This window comes from Prionailurus bengalensis, chromosome D4, assembly GCF_016509475.1.
Source record: "Prionailurus bengalensis isolate Pbe53 chromosome D4, Fcat_Pben_1.1_paternal_pri, whole genome shotgun sequence".
NCBI lineage: Eukaryota > Metazoa > Chordata > Mammalia > Carnivora > Felidae > Prionailurus > Prionailurus bengalensis.
In genome coordinates this window covers 85256595-85273848 of record NC_057359.1, presented here as the reverse complement: position 1 = coordinate 85273848, position 17254 = coordinate 85256595, and the positions used below count along the sequence as shown (strand labels likewise).

Below are 17254 nucleotides of genomic sequence, written 5' to 3'. Positions count from 1 at the left end.
TGAACCCGCCACCATAAAACGCCTTATATTTCGGTTTGGAGGCTGAGTTTCTGTGAAACTCTAGATAAAAGGAACAGGCCTCCCCGCCATTCCCCTTGAACTCGGGGTTGGACCTCTCGGGAACCAGATCTTACCTGGGGACGATCCAGTGGTCAGCACAAAGAGAGGACTCCCACCCCTCTCCCTGGAAGGGCTTTCAGAGGGAGCCCGGACACTCTCCATCTGCGCGTGCGGAGGCTGGGTAATTGCCAGGCTGACCCTCGGGGGCCTCTTGCCCTGCTCACCTTTTACTATAATGCGTGGTACGGCATAATCATGAAATGTGCTTATTAATTTTACTCATTTGACACTGCGCTCTTCTGCCCTGAGCTAGATGTTAGGAGAAAATGATAGGGATAGATTCTGCTCCTGTCAGACTTCCCAAGACTTTCAGAAAACCAGACTATCAAAGGCCATCCGCCACCCACCAGCCAAGCTTTCCAGATGACCCCAAAGGTACAAGCCGAATGTTAAAGACACAGATCAACAGAGGAGAATAACAAGAAGGCGCGGAGACCCATGCCCTGGGGGTGAGCCCCCCGCATGAGCCCTCCCAGGAGAGCGACCCCCGAGCCAGTCCTCCCAGAGAGCGTGAGCGCTGAGCCCCTGCCCTGATTCATGACTTGCTGCTTCATATCTAATTCATCAAAAGACACTTTGGCTTCTCAAATCAGGAACATTTTTATTAGCTTCCCAAGAGTTTTATGGCACAGAGCCATATCTAATGATTCTATTTTATGGTAAGTTATACATTCAAACAGTGCTTTGAAGTCAGACAGCAGGTAAGACTCAAATCTTTGTCAGAAAAGATTCCCTCGCCCTTTCACTTTTAAAATGTTTATAAGCTTTCAAACAGTTGGGGAAGTGATGGGGAGCATTTTAACAGGCTGCTGCTGCCTTGCACAGGACCCAGCGCTGGCTGGCCCGATACATACTGTGGTGTTCCCAGCAGCGCTTGCTTTTGCCCCTCTATCCCTTCCACCCGGGGACACCAGTAATGTCTGGACACAGTTTGGGCTGCCACAACTGGGTGGGGGTGGGGGGGGGGTGCTACTGGCATCTAGTAGGTAGAGGCCAGGTGTGCTGCTAAGCATCCTATATACGTGGCATGGGACAGTCCCACAGCACAGAAGTCTCTGATTATCTGGCCCAAAATGTCAACAGTGTCAAGGCAGAGAAAGCATGCCTTAGGGCTTCTTCTGGGCCCGGCTGTCGTAGCCCTCCCACCCCTGGGACATCAGATGCTAACATAATCATGGCGGCAGGTTTTCAGTGCTGGCTGAGGAGACCCATAATCTTCTACTCGTATGTACTCTTGGTGCACGCTTCCAATAAACAAGAATAAAACACTGTCTTAAACAAAACGAGGAAAGTAAAAATAAGGCCACCTGAGAATCTCAGAACATGTGACCACGGTCGCTGTTAACAACACCCTCCTCGTGTTACTCAGCACTTTTTAAGCTCGAGCCAAATCACGACGTATGTAACGAAACAACAAAATAACCAATTCCAGCCATCTACTGAACACCACCACAGACACCTGCTGAAAAGCACAGCAAGTTCTCTGCTAAACTGTAGTGGTGTAATCAGGCAGAGCATTGGACTCGGAAGGGGGTCTGGTCCTGAGTCACCACTCCCAAGGACTGGGGCTCTGTCACTCCACTTATCGGAGCCTGGGTTCTCTTAATCAGCAAAGGGAAGATAAAGCTACTTATCCTCCGAGCCTTCCAGAGAACCGTGACAGCCAAGTGAGTTCCCAGGTAGGAAACTGCTCTGCAAACTGCATAGAGCTATACAAACATAGGGCAATACACTGATGACATTAACACAGGCGGGACCAACGATGCCAACCGCCACGGCTCTTTTCGGCTCTTGGATCCTTTCCATGAAATGTCACAACTAGCAGTGACTTTAGAAATCAACAGGGCCAACCCTTCAGTTTTATAGAAGGTGAAACTGACCATCACAGAAGTCAAGTGATTTAGCCAAGGCCAGATGGACTCAGCTTCTTGGACTCCCAAACTAGGACACTCCCCGTACTTCCCACTGGTGATGCTTTCCCCCTGTTTAAGTTCCTAGAGGGAAGAAGCACATTTATGTACAAGGTTCAGAGGGGCTTGAACACAGGAGGCACATATCGGTTGAATCAGTGGATCTTGACTTACTACATCATAGCCTGTTGGGGCTCGGTTCCGAGAAGCCACCACTCCCACTCCCGTGATGGGATCCATCGACGTCTCTGGCAAAGCTTCTGAAAGGTCTTTGACTTCAGGCATGGTGGACTGGTCCTGGTTCCAAGAAGGAAAAAGAAAGCACAGAATTCAAACTGACCATTTAAAGTGAATGATACAAAGTCTCAAACACTTAGAGCCAGAATCTCGGGGCAAATATCCGGAGCGAAGCTCTGTCTACCTGAACCAGCTATAGGAGCCCTGACCTTACCGGACCCTTTCCTCAGATCAAGAACTCAAGTTATCTCTGACCCCTGATCTTCTCAAGTTGGCTTTGAACTCTGGGCTAACAGAGTTAGAGAGGGCCTCCCTGAAGTGACTTTGACTCCAACCCAAAAGCAAACCATTCTTGACTGTCGACAAGCTGCCTGATTTCTGAACAGATGCCAGTAGCTTCTCTGAGGATAAATCAGACGCAGCTAAATCTAACAGCATTGTTCACCTCTCTCCCGTACATTATCTCCTTGGGGAGGTGCAGACTTCCAAATCCACAGCCTCTACCACAACCAAGCGTGGACTGTGGAGCAGGCAGGCTTCCAGACACATGGAAGAAAGTGTTCTGGGCACGGAGGCAAAGGAATGACATTCACGTCCAGGCTCCATGGCTTACTGGCTCATGACTCTGAGCAAGCAAGAGGTCAATGTACTGACAGTCAAAGAGCTGCCATGAGATCTAAGGGAGTCATATAAATGAAGAGCCCAGAGGGGTCCCTAGCACACAGTAGGCACTCAATAAAATGCAGACGAGACTGGCAGGCTTGGGGCACACAGGTCCAGCATAACTGGCTAGAAACGTGGTAGGTGCCGTTCCTGGGAGGGCTGGCAGGTGCCTCTGTTGTGTTTAATCCTGCAGGTCATGTGGGCACTTACTCAAAGCTAAACACTAACAATGACCATAATTCTTGCCGGGCACTTTGGGAGACAGGGAGGGGAAATGGCATTATTATTCTGCTGCTGACTGCCTCCTGATGTGACCAGAGGAGACAAGTAGGATATAGAGAGCACTGGGTCTGGGCAGCTCCAGAGGCAGCGCACCAGAAAGCAAATACAAGAGGTAACACCTTATGTAAATGACTTTTAGTTCTTTTAAAAGGACAAGCAGTGAAAAAGAGCAAGTTAAATTCCACCTCCTTCTGCAGCAATTAAATCCCACTGGTTGTAGGTCTACCAGATCTCTCAAAGCTGGTTACTGCTTCTAAAGCAAACCAAACAGGCAGGGAGAAGAAATACTCTTAGTTCTCAGCCTAGAATCAGAAAAGGCGGAGGCCATTAAAAATGACTGCAGCCTTTTAAATAGGAACAATCAGAATGCTATATGCAAGTCACCCAAGTAATCAGTGTCCCCCGAAGCCCACAAAAGTTCCGGAAAACAGACCTGCCAATGAAATCGAGCCAAGTCTCCAATCAACGCTAGGAAGCACCTGGCAGCAGCCACACTCTCAACTTCTGTTTATGACAAAAGCTAAACTAAGTTATGCTTTACTTAATTCTACTGAAAATAAGCTTCTAGAGCCCGGGGCAGGGGGTAGCATACCATGCCACATTTTCTATTTTCAAATTTCATTTACCAGCCAGGTTCATATAAAGCACAGGGCTTGGTGCTTCTGGCACACAGTAGGCATGAAGTAAATACTTACTGAATAAGTAGATATGCACGCCCCGGTAAAGAAGGTGTAGAGGTAAATAAGTGTACCAGCCCAATCTGAAGCAAACACTAATCAAAAAAGTATCTTCCCTTGGAAAATCCCATAGTATGGTAGCACGAAAATAACCTTGCTGCCGTTCGAAAAATACGGGTACCTGCTGTTGGTTACCAAAACGCTTTGCAATTAACAACTCATTAGCAGAATGTACAAATTCTGCCAGTGCTACAATACCATGCTGTGAATTTAATAAAGAACATCCGAGGTAAGTCTTTTTATTATTATTATTATTATTAAGCTAGTACCGCCTCTACCATGAGAGACAGAGAGAGCGAGGCAGAGACAGAGAGACAGGAGGCGAACATGGGAATAAATACGAAAGGTTTGATTTGCGGACAGAGTCCCGGCCCCGGGTCACGACGTCGGCCCCGGACGCCCACGACAAGGCCTCTCCCTTCCCGAAGCCCTCCGTCAAGGGCGGTGGCGAAACTCGCCTCGGGAGCCCCGCCGCTCCCACAATGCACCGGGGAGGCAGCCCAGCGGCAGGTTCCAAGATGGCCGCTGGGCTGCCTCCGGCTGAGGCAGACAAAGGAGCCGGCGGCCCGTGCCCATGCGTGCACGGTCCCAGCCCGGCCTGCAGACGGGAGGATGCGACAGCAGAGCATGAGCACAGAGCATCTCGGATGCACGCCTCTTTCTTCCCTTTCCCCCCAGTTGCTGTACCCTGGGGATCAAGGCAGCCTTTGTGAAATACAGACAAATGACTCCTCGCGGCGCGGGGCCGCGGCCGGCTCGGCGGCGGAGGAAGCCCCACCACCGGCAAAGGAAGCTTTTAATGAGAAACGCCCAAGATATCCATGGCAGAGGCAATCACTCAAAGCAGCTTGCCCTGAATTACATATTTTCTGACTGCAAATTACTTTTAACAGCGTCTCTACCGTCACTTCAATTGACCTTCCTAACAAAAGGCCATTTATTAACTGGCACTCCACGTTTCCCGGGCTGTGTGGAGCCTCGAGCCAGAAGGGATGGCACCGCCGAGTACTCGGCCGCCCAGGGTCACAGGCCAGGCCTCTGAGAGGGGAGAAGAGGCCATTAATGCAAGCCTGCGGAGCAGATCTGCCCGAGAGGGGGGGAGCGGGCTGTTTAAGACCAACATTAACCTGTCTGGCAAGAGGCAATGCGAGTCTGACACGTAAAATACCAAGGCCTACTTGCAACAACCCCCTGGTTTCGTCCTCAGCAGCTACGCGGCAGAGACAGACCCACCCCTATCTCAAAACCCTAACTGCACACCAAACACACTGACACCCCTCTACCGCATACGTAGGGTGCTTTGCATTTCTCAAAAACCTTTCTCAGGCTCCTTCTCCACCGATGATCACACCAAACCTGGGAGGTGGCTGGGTCTTATCGCCCCTATTTTAGGGAAGACAAAACTGAGGCCCACGGCTGTCAGAAGCCAGGCACCTGACAGCTGGCAGACCTAAACAGGTCTGGTCTGCTTTCCGTGACACTGTGCCGAGGGAGACCAACATCCCGTCCGATAGATCGAGAAGGCAGTTTCAACACTAATTATCTTTAAAAATGCCAAAGCTCTTCTTTCTCCAGCCATAGCCCAATACGTGAAGCAAGGGGGAGAAAAGTACAGAAAGATAAAAGTAACATGGGATTAATTTTCCTCACACCTCAGTTTCAAGATTCAACATTTCCCTCATAAATAATTTACAACAATAAAAATGAGCTAAGGCCATGTTTGTGTAGGACGGAGGTAAATTTAGGCCTAATGAGGGAGATCCGAGCACTGCACAGGAGGGAATAGGTTGATGTATAGCACCGTGCGAGCACAATCGACAGCACACAGGGGCTCCATTACCAACTGGAAGTCGCGAGGCCAACCGGGAGGAGGTGGGGGGAGCAATTTGGGGAAACTTCTACCATCCCAGCTGTGGCTGCAAGGAAGGTCTCCAGGGGGAAAGCCGAAAGTTGACCAGTGTTTTAGATGACAAGACGACAGAGGTGGAGATTTCTCAGAGCCCTAAGACTGAACCAACCTGAAACTAAGTCAGTTCTCGGTAAATGCCACGTGAGGAATGCAGGTCGTGATGCCCCCCCAGGAGTCACATCTGCACGAGGGCGCACGGAGAGTGCAGTGGCAACACTGGACTTGGCTAGTCCTCCCAATTTAACCTTGCAGGTCATTTGGCCCCAATCCCCATCCCAATCTTTACCCCGAGTGCGTGGCCAGCCTCCACTACGTCATTTCCAAGGCCAGGGGCTGCAGAGCTTTATTCTGGGCAGCTATTCCTGTGTCTACCCCGACAGGATTTCCCCGCCAGACAGAAGAATATGTGTAAATGTGTTGTGGGGTGTGTGTGTGTGTGTGTGTGTGTGTGTGTGTGTGTGTGTGTTGCCTGTACATACGGGGGCTACATGGGATCACCATGCCGTGCCTGATGAATACGATGCAACAAGGGTGGGTAGGAGAAAATCCTCCTCCTGCTTCTGTCTGCAATGCTGCAAACAGTGCCTGGGGAAGGCCCCGGCGCCCAGCCCTGCAGCACCCTGGCAATGCCATCATCCCAGGTTCACAGAGAAATGAACTTTAACTATAAAGCCTCTCATACAGACAGCACACTGCTCCCTTGTAGCTGATCAAAGAATTACTACAACAGTGTGCTTAATCCCTGAAAGTCAGCAGTGCTGGGCTTAACTGATGCTGAATATTGTTTCAGAATCAAAGGCGCGCCTCCCGGCCCCAGTCTGGGAGAAAACTAAGCTACTGTATCACAGTTGAAAACTCAGGGGAACTTTGATATCATCTCTGTTTAATTTCCCCGGCCCTTCGAGCCTGGGGTTTATCTCGTTTTATCAACTCCTGTACTGAAATCAAAACCCAACTAACAGAGCTCAGACCTCTCTCCACCGAGGCCCTTCTAGAGGCGGGGTGGGGTGGGGGGCAATAACCGCAGGGGGGAAGGGGCGCTGCCATCAAAGGAGGCGCAGCAGGAACCCCAACTCGGCCTCCCTGCCGCGGTGAGGAAGGCTGGCTCAGAAGCAGCACCAGCACTGCCCGCCAAGGGCTGAAGGCTCGACTCGCACACAACTTTTGAGGAGAATAATTTCAAAGTACTGGGGGGGGGGGGGGGCAGGTTAAACTGGGCTACCGTAATTGAAATGACAAAACCCGTGGATTAATTAAATCCCTACAGAAGGATGAACTTGCAATCAGCTTGCTTGAAATCCAAAGTCAAGGGCACAAAAGACATAAACTGTCTGCCCACATCCACCAGCTTGCGGGGTTGGGGAAGAGAAGTGGATAAATATTTCACTTGCCGTGGGAACCTGACCAACAGCAGGGTGGAGACTGAGAACGGGCTGTCTCCCAATAAAAGCTGCTGCTGTGCCCACATCGGGCAGCTCTTTGCCTGTTGCCCAGTGGCAGTAGTGGTCCACAGGAACCGAGGCCCTCTTGTTGCCCCGATTACTGGCATCTTGCTGCTAACAAATCTTCAGCAGGTGCAGAAGGACACGGCCCCATTCCCATGGGAGGGAGCCCATGGCCAGGCTTCACCAATGCACACCACAACACACACAAACACGCAAGCTGGGTGGTCTCCATGCAGCTAAGGTGCAGAGACCTACCTCCTTAGGAGATGGCAGGCTGAGGCCTGGGTCCATGCAGCACCCAAGCAAATGGCCAGCCAGCTCTTGGACTAGTCCTGGACGACAGCGCACAGGCTGAGAGGCGTCCACGGTGGAAGCTCAGAATGGCATCCCTGTGCCTCCTGCACTCTGGTCTGGCTGGACCACTTACCTGGTCAGAAGCCAAATCACTCTGACAAACACTGTTGAGTATGGTCAGGTGGCAATAGGCCACAAGCTGCTGGGAAGGCTGCTAAGATATTAGGAAACTAAGGCAAATATTTTTCTAAGCTCTCCTAGATCGCAAAGAATTTCCCAGCCAGGGAAACTAACAATGGCGAGCACTTCCTTTTCCCCAGTAAAGGCCCCAGTTACTTCTAATAAAAGAGTCTGCTGAATAAATGTATCCATTCTATCGGACCTATGCCTAGATTTATATTAACCGTTTGTATACCAAACAGATTTTCTACAAACCATGTGATGCGGGCCTGGGGTTCAGGGTGCTGCAGCTCACACAGTGCAATGTTAGATCCTGGAATTCTCGCTCCAAAAATAAATCTGGGATCAAGTTCTCCAGCACTGCTGTGGCCAAAGCCCTGCTTCTTACAGGCCCAACTCTGCAAAACCAGGGAGCCTGGTGCGGGGGGCAGCCTCCAGTATACTGTGAGCCCCACTCCGACCTGCCCACAAACACTGCAAATGAGGGTCAGCCCTGCCCACTCCCATCAAGGTTTGGTGCCCTACTGTCCCCTGGAGAGAAGGAAGAGGGAGGACCCCCAACAGAAGGCAGATGCTCTACAGATGAAGCCATCCCAGGAGGACCCAAGAGAAATGCTCTCTTGCTATTCAGGGACATAAGGTCAGGCACGCCCTTACCCTGATGGCCAGTGTCTAGGGTAAAAATGCCAATGTGTAACGTAACCTCAACACCCAGCAAATGGGCTCTCGGGCCAGAATCAGAACACCCAGCTTCAGGTCAACCAAGCATGTCCCATCACTACCAACCCCTTTCTGACTTTCAGACATTTGGTCATCTAATCATTGTACCTGCGCGCCGATGACTTCCAAAATACTTCCAACCGCCCGGACTTTTCTCCTGAGACTCAGTGGTAGGTGTCTAGTGTCCTGCTGGCTGTCATCACCGTATGTCCTGGCTGAACATGCCATCCTCCCCCTGAAGCATCTCTCACATTCCCAGTACCCAGCAGCACTGGCACACAGCAGTAAGCCCACAAACATTTATGGGGAGCCTTTGTGCTAAGCACTGAGGGAGGGTATGCAATGATGACGGTTGGAAATCCAACATTCTGGAGCAGGGATTCTCAAACTCTGGCCTGAGTCACCTGGTGAGTTGGTTCAGACAGACACTCTTGGAGCCCACTCCCGGAGATATTGATCCAATAAGCGTAGGATGGGGCCTGAGAAGCTGCATTTCTGACCAGCTCCAGGTGACAAATAGCTGCTGGTCCACAACCTGAACTTTGTACAAGACAGCAGGTACTCATGAGATGTTTGACGAATGAATGAACAGAAAAACACCCGAAGGTAATTATCCATGAGGAACAGCCTCGGAATGAGCCCCTCGGTCTCTCCCTCCCCAGAGAGTCAGCCAAGAGCACCCAGCTCTCCCCCTATGACACCCACCCCACCATTCAAAACCTAGGTCACATCTCCCGTTCTTCCCAAACCTTCCTCGATTGCCCCTACACACAGCTGCTGTCACTGAGAACGCCGATGCTCACCAAGAACACGGTGTCAGCACACACGTGTGCACACACGCATGTATGCACACACAGAAACACACAGCCTTGCCTCTCAGAAGGTTTAGTACACTTTCCCTAGCAGAACATTAGTTGCTCAAAGGTGTTATGTCACGGTGGGTGCTCGATAAATGGATTATGGGTGAGTGGGTGGGTGAGTGGATGCACGGATGAATCAAGTTCCTATCCTCCCAAACTGCCCACGTTTCGCTGAATTAAGGTGGGCACACAAAACAGCAAGGGCAACGGCAAGAGCAGACCTGCGGGCCCCTTCCAATTAGAACGCCAGGCTGGGCGTCAGTGAGCCCAGGACAAACACCACGCTTCCAGGGACAGGCAGGCTGCAGAGGAAGGGAGGCAGGACTGCAGAGCTCCCAGCAGCTAGCTCCAGAAGTGATTGTGACCCAGCCCAAGCAGGCTGGATGAGGGCCTGGCAGGGGCCAGGGTGTCTCCAGGCTGGTCGCCCAGAAGACTCCCCTAAGGGGTTTGTAAAAACCACGGCTGCCCCTTCCAACCCCCAGGTTCTGACTTAATTGGGTTGGGCTGGGCCCAAGACTGGATAATGCACAGCCCAGGTGAAATGCCACTGTGCTGGGTGGTACAGCGATGAAACAGACGTGGCCACCACCCACGGAGCTCACACGCCAGAGGAAACATCCCAAAAGAAAGAGACTGCAAATGAGGGGCCACTTCCTTCTGCCTGGTGAGTCAGGGAGATGTGAGGGAAGAGCCTGCGCTCCACCTGGCCTCCTGGAAAGAGAGAGGGCGCAGGGCAGTGAAGGTACTGCGGGCAAGAGACGTGGAATCAGCAGCGGCATGAACAGACCACTGGGGGGACTGTGGGTAGCAGATGGACAGCTGAAAGAAGCTTCTGAGGTGCTTAAACAACAAACAAACAAACAAACAAAACGGTTAAAAGCCTGTTGGCATGTCTCTGCAATTTCTAAGGTCCAAGCAATGATGCAGGGCTTCAGGAAGGAAGGAAGAGATTCGAAAGTCTTTTGTTCCTATCTCCTCTCCTGTAACCCAATGCGTCTCAAACCAACGCCCCCGTTCCTGCAGACCACCGCGGGGCCTCCTTCCAGTATCAGGTCAGTGGGGGAATGAAAAGCGAAGCAGAGCGATGGAGAGGGTGCAAGCTCTGGAGTCAGAGGGACCCGAACTTGAATCCCAGCTCCGGCACTAACTTAAACCTGTGTGGCCGCGGGTGCGTTAGCTGAGCTGGGCCTAAGTTTCCTCCCCAGCAGAACTGGAAGGACAGATACTATTTCCTTCACAGGGTTGTGTCGTGTAAGGAACTTGTAGAACTTGCATCAAGAGAAACAGTCAAGAGAGTGCACAAGACAGCCTATGGAATGGAAGCAAGTTTCTCCGAATCACATATCCGATGAGGAGTGAAAAATCCAAATCCATACAGAACTCTCACAATTAGCAACAACAAAAATTTAATATTTGATGGGAAAAAACGGGCAAAGGACTTGAATAGACCTTTCTCCAAAAGTGGTCTACAAATGGCCAACAACCATATGAAAAGATGTTCAACATCACTAATCACTAGGGAAATGCAAACCACAGTCACACCGAGCTATCACCTCATACCCACTGGCATGGTTACTATCAAAAGTCTAAAAATTAGTGTTGGCGAGGACGTGGGAAATTGGCACCCTGGTGCCCTGTTTGCTGGGGATGGAAATGTAGCCACTAAGGGAAACAGTAGGGTGATTCCTCAAAAAATTAAAAATAGAGGCGCCTGGGTGGCTCAGTTGGTTAAGCTTCTGACTTCGGCTCAGGTCATGATCTCACAGTTCATGAGTTCGAGCCCTGAGTCGGGCTCTGTGCTGACAGTACAGAGCCTGCTTGGGATTCTCTCTCTCTCTCTCTCTCTCTCTCTCTCTCTCTCTCTCTCTCTCCCTCTCAAAATAAATAAATAAACTTAAAAAAAAATAGAATTACTATACAGTCTGGCAATTCCACATCTGGGTATGTACCCAAAAGAATTGAAAACAGGGTCTTGAAAAGATCTCTGTACATCCATGTTCACAACGGCATTATTCACGAGAGCCTAAAGGCAGAAGCAACCCAGGTATCCGTAAACAGATGAATGGACAAGCAAAACACGGTATATACACGTAATGCATAGTATTCAGCTTAAAAGGGAAAGAGAGTCTGACATGTGCCACAACGTGAATGAACCTTGAAGACATCATGTTGAGTGAGGTGAGCCAGTCTAGAAAGACAAATACTATATGATTCCACGTGTATGAGGTTCCTAGATTAGTCAGATTCATAGAAACACAGAGGAGAATGGTGGCTGCCAGAAACTGGGGGAAGAGGAAAGTGAAGCTGTTTAATGAGTATACAGTTTTGCAAGATGAAAAAGTTCCAAAGATGAGCTGCATGACAGTGTGAATGTACTTAATGCCACTGATTTGCACACCTCAAAATGATCAGGATGGTTCATTTTATGTTATGTGTGTTGTATGCTTTAAAAAAAAAAAAAGCCTCCACAATTGTGGTTTTCAAGTTTCCGGAAGCAGAAGCACAACCCCACATTTCTTACTCAACACACAGATCCCAGGGCCCCTTCCCCAGATGTTCCGATTGGAGGTCTGGGTGTGAGGCCCTGGAATCTGCATTTTCATAAACATCTTAGGGTTATTTTGCACACCAAGAATTCATTTCTTCTGCTGTAGTTCTAAAGGATCAAGGGATATTCTCCTGAGTATTTTGCTTTTGCTGATCAGTACCTGTTTAAAAAACAACAGCTACGTCTGTGTCCATGTGTGTGTATAGAAAGATCTCATGTATAAAGAAAGATTATAACCACAGCGCAACAAGGTGGTCCCCCAGTCCTCAGGGAGGTAGGAGCTACAAGGCTTGAGCATGTGACTCCGGGGCTCCAGGCCCACGGGCCTCTCACATTTCCAGCAGCGCAAGCTCCACATCTCACCCGAAGTGTGTCAGGTAAACCAAACACGTGCCCGCAGGGTGTCCCCAACAAGGGAGGCAACGTCAAGTACACCCCGCAGCGGCTCTGCCTCTCAAGCAGCAGAGGAGAGGAGGTCTGACATAGGCAACCTCATTGCAAACAGCGCAGACGATGCAGGGAAACCACAATTCCCAAGGGCAGCCCAGCAAGCAGAAGGCCAACCGGAGCCAGTGGGGCCAGAAAATGTTGGCCAGGAAAATGTTGGCCAGGGAGGGCCTCTGAGAGCGCGAGAACAGCCTGGGAGAGGCAGCTCGTTCAGGGACCCCAGGCCTCCCCTCCCACAACCCAACTAGCAAAGGAGACTCTGCTCATTCAGCCGCAACCAACTAAATACAGTGTTCTCAGCCCACCACATCCAGCCATGTAGTCATTTGTTATCTTCATGATCATAATAGCACCTTTGACATTTCCCATGCTCGGCTCCAACTCTATCATTACTTTCCAGTGTGGCAAGGATGTCGCTCTTCGAGCGGGACGCGTGGAACCCTTCCAACCTGCTAAGGTGGAGGGGCCCAGGACTTCTAGGTTCTGACGCCCCCCAGAAGCCGATCTGCCATGAAACTGATAGCAATGAACCTTCAGCCACCCCCACCCTTTACCCCTTCCGAGGCCCTGAGAGGGGACCCAGAAATGCGTTCACATGGCCGTGTGGTTTCGTGAAATGCACAAAAGCAAGATATTCTTGTATTCTTTTTCTTATAACCCCTCCCACCTCCAAATCGTCTAAATGATGGACCCAGAAAACCAGGGTCTGCCTTTGGAGTCCACCTAAATTTAGAGAGGACTCCCCCACACCCTCTGTAGTGCCACATGCATTCACATACATTAATTCATTCAGCCTTATGGGGTAGGTTTTATTCTTAAGCCACTTCTACGGAGAAGGACATCGGAATTCAGAAAGGTTCTGTGAGGTTCCATGACCTGCCTAGGGTCACCGGGATTGCAGGAAGGAGACTGAGATTCAAATCCAAACCCCTAAATCCAAGCCCTGTGTTCTTCTTACTCTAACATCCCTTCCTGATTGCCCTAAGGAGAGCTACAAACAGAAAGGCACTCTAAAGAAAAAAAAAATAAATAAAGCTCTTCTTCTGATTAATAAGCCAACAGACACTTACTAGTAACCACTAACCTTTACTGACCACTTGCCCTGAGGCAGGCACAGAGCTAAATGCTTCTCTTGCAATAGTTCATTCACTGCTCACCATAATCCCGTGAGATACATATTATCATCAGCCTCGCTCTACAGATGAGGAAACTGAGGCTCAGAAAAGTTCATTAGTTTACCCAAGAACACACAGGAAGTAGGAAAGCCAAGGATTAAGCTGAGGTCTAATTCTAAAGCCCTTGCATTTGGCCATGGTGCGCTGTTCCAGTTGGGAAGAGCCTGCCAGCGGGATGGAGGCAGGCAGGGAAAATACCTTCAGCATAAATCAGGAGTGTGGCCTAAGAGCTAGAAGGAAGGAATCAAAAACGCGGATTAGAGGGGCGCCTGGGTGGCTCAGTCAGTTAAGCGCCTCACTTTGGCCCAGGTCATGATCTCCACAGTTCATGAGGTCAAGCCCCATGGTGGGCTCTGTGCTGACAGTTCAGAGCCTGGAGCCTGCTTCCTATTCCGTGTCTCCCTCTCTCTGCCCCTCCCCCAATTGCACTCTGTGTGTCTCTCTCAAAATGAATTAAACAAAATTTTTTTAAAATGCTGATGAGAGAAGATGATTCTGGACTCAAATGAACCAGTAATTCACATGTCAACTGCTTCACATGGGTCTCGGTGCCCAGGTCCCAGCAGAGGCCCCACCTCTCAGAGGCGCCATTTAAATATTCTCCGCATGGCCCAGTTATCTCAAAGCACTGCCACAATTTCCAGGGAGCTAGCAAGGTGTCACCTGTGTCCTGTAACTAACCTTCTGAGGACCCTGAGCTTTTCGGTTTGCCTAGGTTTCTGCAGAGCTTATCCCCTAACTTTTCTAAAGCTTCTCTGCTGCAGCTGATAAGACTTTTTTTTTCCCCCTGTTAAAACGAGATGAGATCCAGCCAGCTGTCGAGAAATGTACAATGAGATTATACTGAGAAGGAACCACCAGAGACAAAGGCCCCTAAAGAGTCACTGGCCTGTTGTGGCTTTTGTGGCAGAAATCTGTTCTTGGGTGGGGGTGGGGAGCAGAGAAGGGGCAACAGCCATTTGCCTTTTGCTTCCTGGGGCCTTCCTCTGCGCCTTGCTGAAGAGACTGCTGAGAAGCAGGGGAAAGAAGAGTCACATCTTTAGCGGGGAGAGAGGCTGATAACTTAGGAAGAGTTGTCTGTTGGTAACAAAGAGGACAAAGATGCACATAGGTCTGCCCTCTTCACTTGGGCCTGTCACTGGGGATCTGATGTCCCCCCCGTCCTAAGTCTGTCTCACTTAGGCTGGAGTCCTTGTGGGGTGCTCGTCAACACAGCCATCACACTTCCAGGATGGGTACTCTGGGTCTTGGGTGCCCACTCCGGGCCCCTCACCTTTAGATAGGTGCCCTGGCATTTGGGTGTCCTCTCTGCCGTGCCCAGGTCACAGGTGAGGCCGCACCCCAGGTGATGCTCAAGGCTCAGGTGCAAGTTGGTCTGCACCCACGTGACCACAGAGAGCCGGACCCCAGGCCAGGCCAGTGAAATCAATGTCCCCAGTCTGTGCAGGTGGCCGCCGCGGCCTGGGCACAGGTGGGCCGCCTCGCCTCTCACCTGGGCGGCGGTGGCTCTCGGAGACCCTCACCTGCCCGGCCCTGGGGGCGTTGCTGGCACTCGGGTCCCCGAGCTCCCTCCCGCCCGTCCGCTGCAAGGCCGAGCCGGGGTTCGGGAAGCCGCGGCGCGCGCGGGCCCGGGAAGAGGCCGCCGGGCCTGTCCCCGCGGCGGGCCGGGCACGGAGCCCGCAGGCCTCGGCGCGGCCCGGCTCCGCCCGTCCGCCCGCCCCTCGGCCCGGGGCCCGCGCCCGCCCGCCCGCCCGCCCGTCCGTCCGCCCGCCGGGGCAGCAGGGCCGGCTCCGCCGAGCCTCCGCGGCGCCCGGCCCGCCCGACCTCACTTAACTGTTCCCCGCTGGGGCGGCGGCGGCTGCGGCGGCGGTGGGTCCCGGCTCCGTCTCACGCAGAAGCAGCTTCTCATCGCCCGGGCGGCGCGGGAGGGGCCGGGCCCGGGGCCCAGGCGGCGGGGCCGGCGCCGCAGCTCGAGCGCGAGCCTCACCGGGGAGCGGCGGCGGCGGCGGCGGCGGCGGCAGGGGCGGGGCGCGGCCTGGCGGCGGCGGCGGCGGCGGCGGCGACAACGGCGGCGGCGGCTCCCTCGGCGGGCCGCGGCGGCGGGCCGGGCTCCGGGCCTCCCGGCTCTGGCGCTGGCTCCGGGGGAGGCGCCGGGCGCCCGAGGCTGGCTCGGGCGGGAGGAGGGAGCGGGAGCCCTCGCGTCCGGAGCCCGCGCCGCCGCCGCCGCCGCCGCCGCCCCGGCCGGCACCCCGCCTACCCCGGGCCTCCCCCACGGCCCAGCCCGCGAGCCCCCCGGCCCGGCCTCCCCCAGCCGGCGGGTAACCACCCCCCCCCCCTCCCCAGTCCGGCCTCAGAGCCCCGGGAGCCCCAGGCCTCTTGGAGCCTGGGCCCTAGTTATCCCCTCCGCCAAGCTGTTCTCTTCCAGGGCCCCGCAGCCCACTCAGCTCTCCTAGGCCTCACTGTATCAGTCCTTCAGCACAGCCTTAGAACCCTGGACGCCCCCAGGCCTCTTGGCGCCTTAGATGAACACCACACACACACACACACACACACACACACACACGTTGTCCTCTAGCAGGGACACCCAGCCCTCCTAGATTTTCGTGAACTGCAGGCCATTCCTTCAGCTCCGCTCACTCCAGTTCAGGGGACCCCCACTCTTCCAAATGACCCAATACAAGCTTAGCCAGGTCCCAGACTCCACTAAAAACAGGCCTCTCTCTCATAATGACCCCAATCTCCCAGCGATTCTCTGCCTCCCCTTTATGCTGGGCAAATGATCAACCCACAGGGGCCATGGGACTGCCCTCAGGGAAGCATCTAGAGGGAGAGGTTTACAGAAGTGATGCCCTACAGTACTCGGGGAAAGGTATAGGCCAGAGGATAAGACTGCATGAGGAGTGGAGTCCAGAGCTTGACTCTCAGCTAGAATGGCTGCTACCAAAGACAGGAGCAGGCTCTGCATAATTCCTTAACCAAAAATGCCCCACAGAGCCCCCACAAGGCATTCCCAGGCAGAGGCTGGCCTGCCATTTGAAAGAACTGTGGTCAGAAGGCTGGAGCCTTTAGAGCTGAGGACCATGCAAAGAGTGATTGGCATCAATTTGCTAATACATCAAGTCTAATTTTCACACATTCTAGGTTTTTCTAAGCAGAATTGGCTGTCGGGGAAAATGTCTTGTGGGGAAGCCAGGCAAGTGTGTGCATTCCAAGCGTCTGTCTCAGAAATGCCACTGGTTCAGATGGTTTTACAGACAAGTTCTTTCAAAGCATTAAGGGTCAGACGATCCCTCCGTTATTTAAATTTACCCAGAGGGGCGCCTGGGTGGTTCTGTCAGTTAAGCGTCTGGCTTCCCCTCAGGTCATGATCTCGCAGTTTGTGAGTTCGAGCCCCACGTTCTGGACTGACCCCTAAAGCCGTCAGCACTTAGCTGTTCTCTGTGCGGTGGGCAGTCACTTGGGGGCAGGGGCCCAGGCCAGGCTTCCTGTCAGCCTCCCCAGTGTCCCCGAGGAAATAGCCTCAGCTGGTGGCCAAGTTCAGCCAGGACAACTCCACTTTGCCCTGTTTTACACAGACAAGCCCTTTTTTAGGGCAATTCTGCTCAGAAGTGTTTAGATGGTATTTAAAATGTTTAACAGGGGCGCCTGGGTGGCTCAGTTAAGCCCCAACCTCAGCTCAGGTCATAATCTCACGGTTTTTGAGTTCGAGCCCCGCATCAAGCTCTCT

General features: G+C 52.5%; 1 protein-coding gene across 2 annotated transcripts in view; it reads right to left on the bottom strand.

Moving 5' to 3' along the window:
* Positions 1 to 15551, bottom strand: part of MVB12B (multivesicular body subunit 12B) — a 209552-nt gene extending 194001 nt beyond the window's left edge. The window contains exons 1-2 of one of the 2 annotated variants that reach the window (XM_043566185.1): positions 15362 to 15551; positions 2205 to 2327 (exon numbers count right to left, since the gene is read on the bottom strand). In XM_043566185.1, the coding sequence (XP_043422120.1) occupies positions 2205 to 2327; positions 15362 to 15436 (198 nt within the window). In that variant the 5' untranslated portion in view covers positions 15437 to 15551. The remainder of the gene's footprint in view (positions 1 to 2204; positions 2328 to 15361) is intronic. The other variant, XM_043566186.1, reaches the window with a different exon arrangement.
* Positions 15552 to 17254: the final 1703 nt, after the last annotated feature.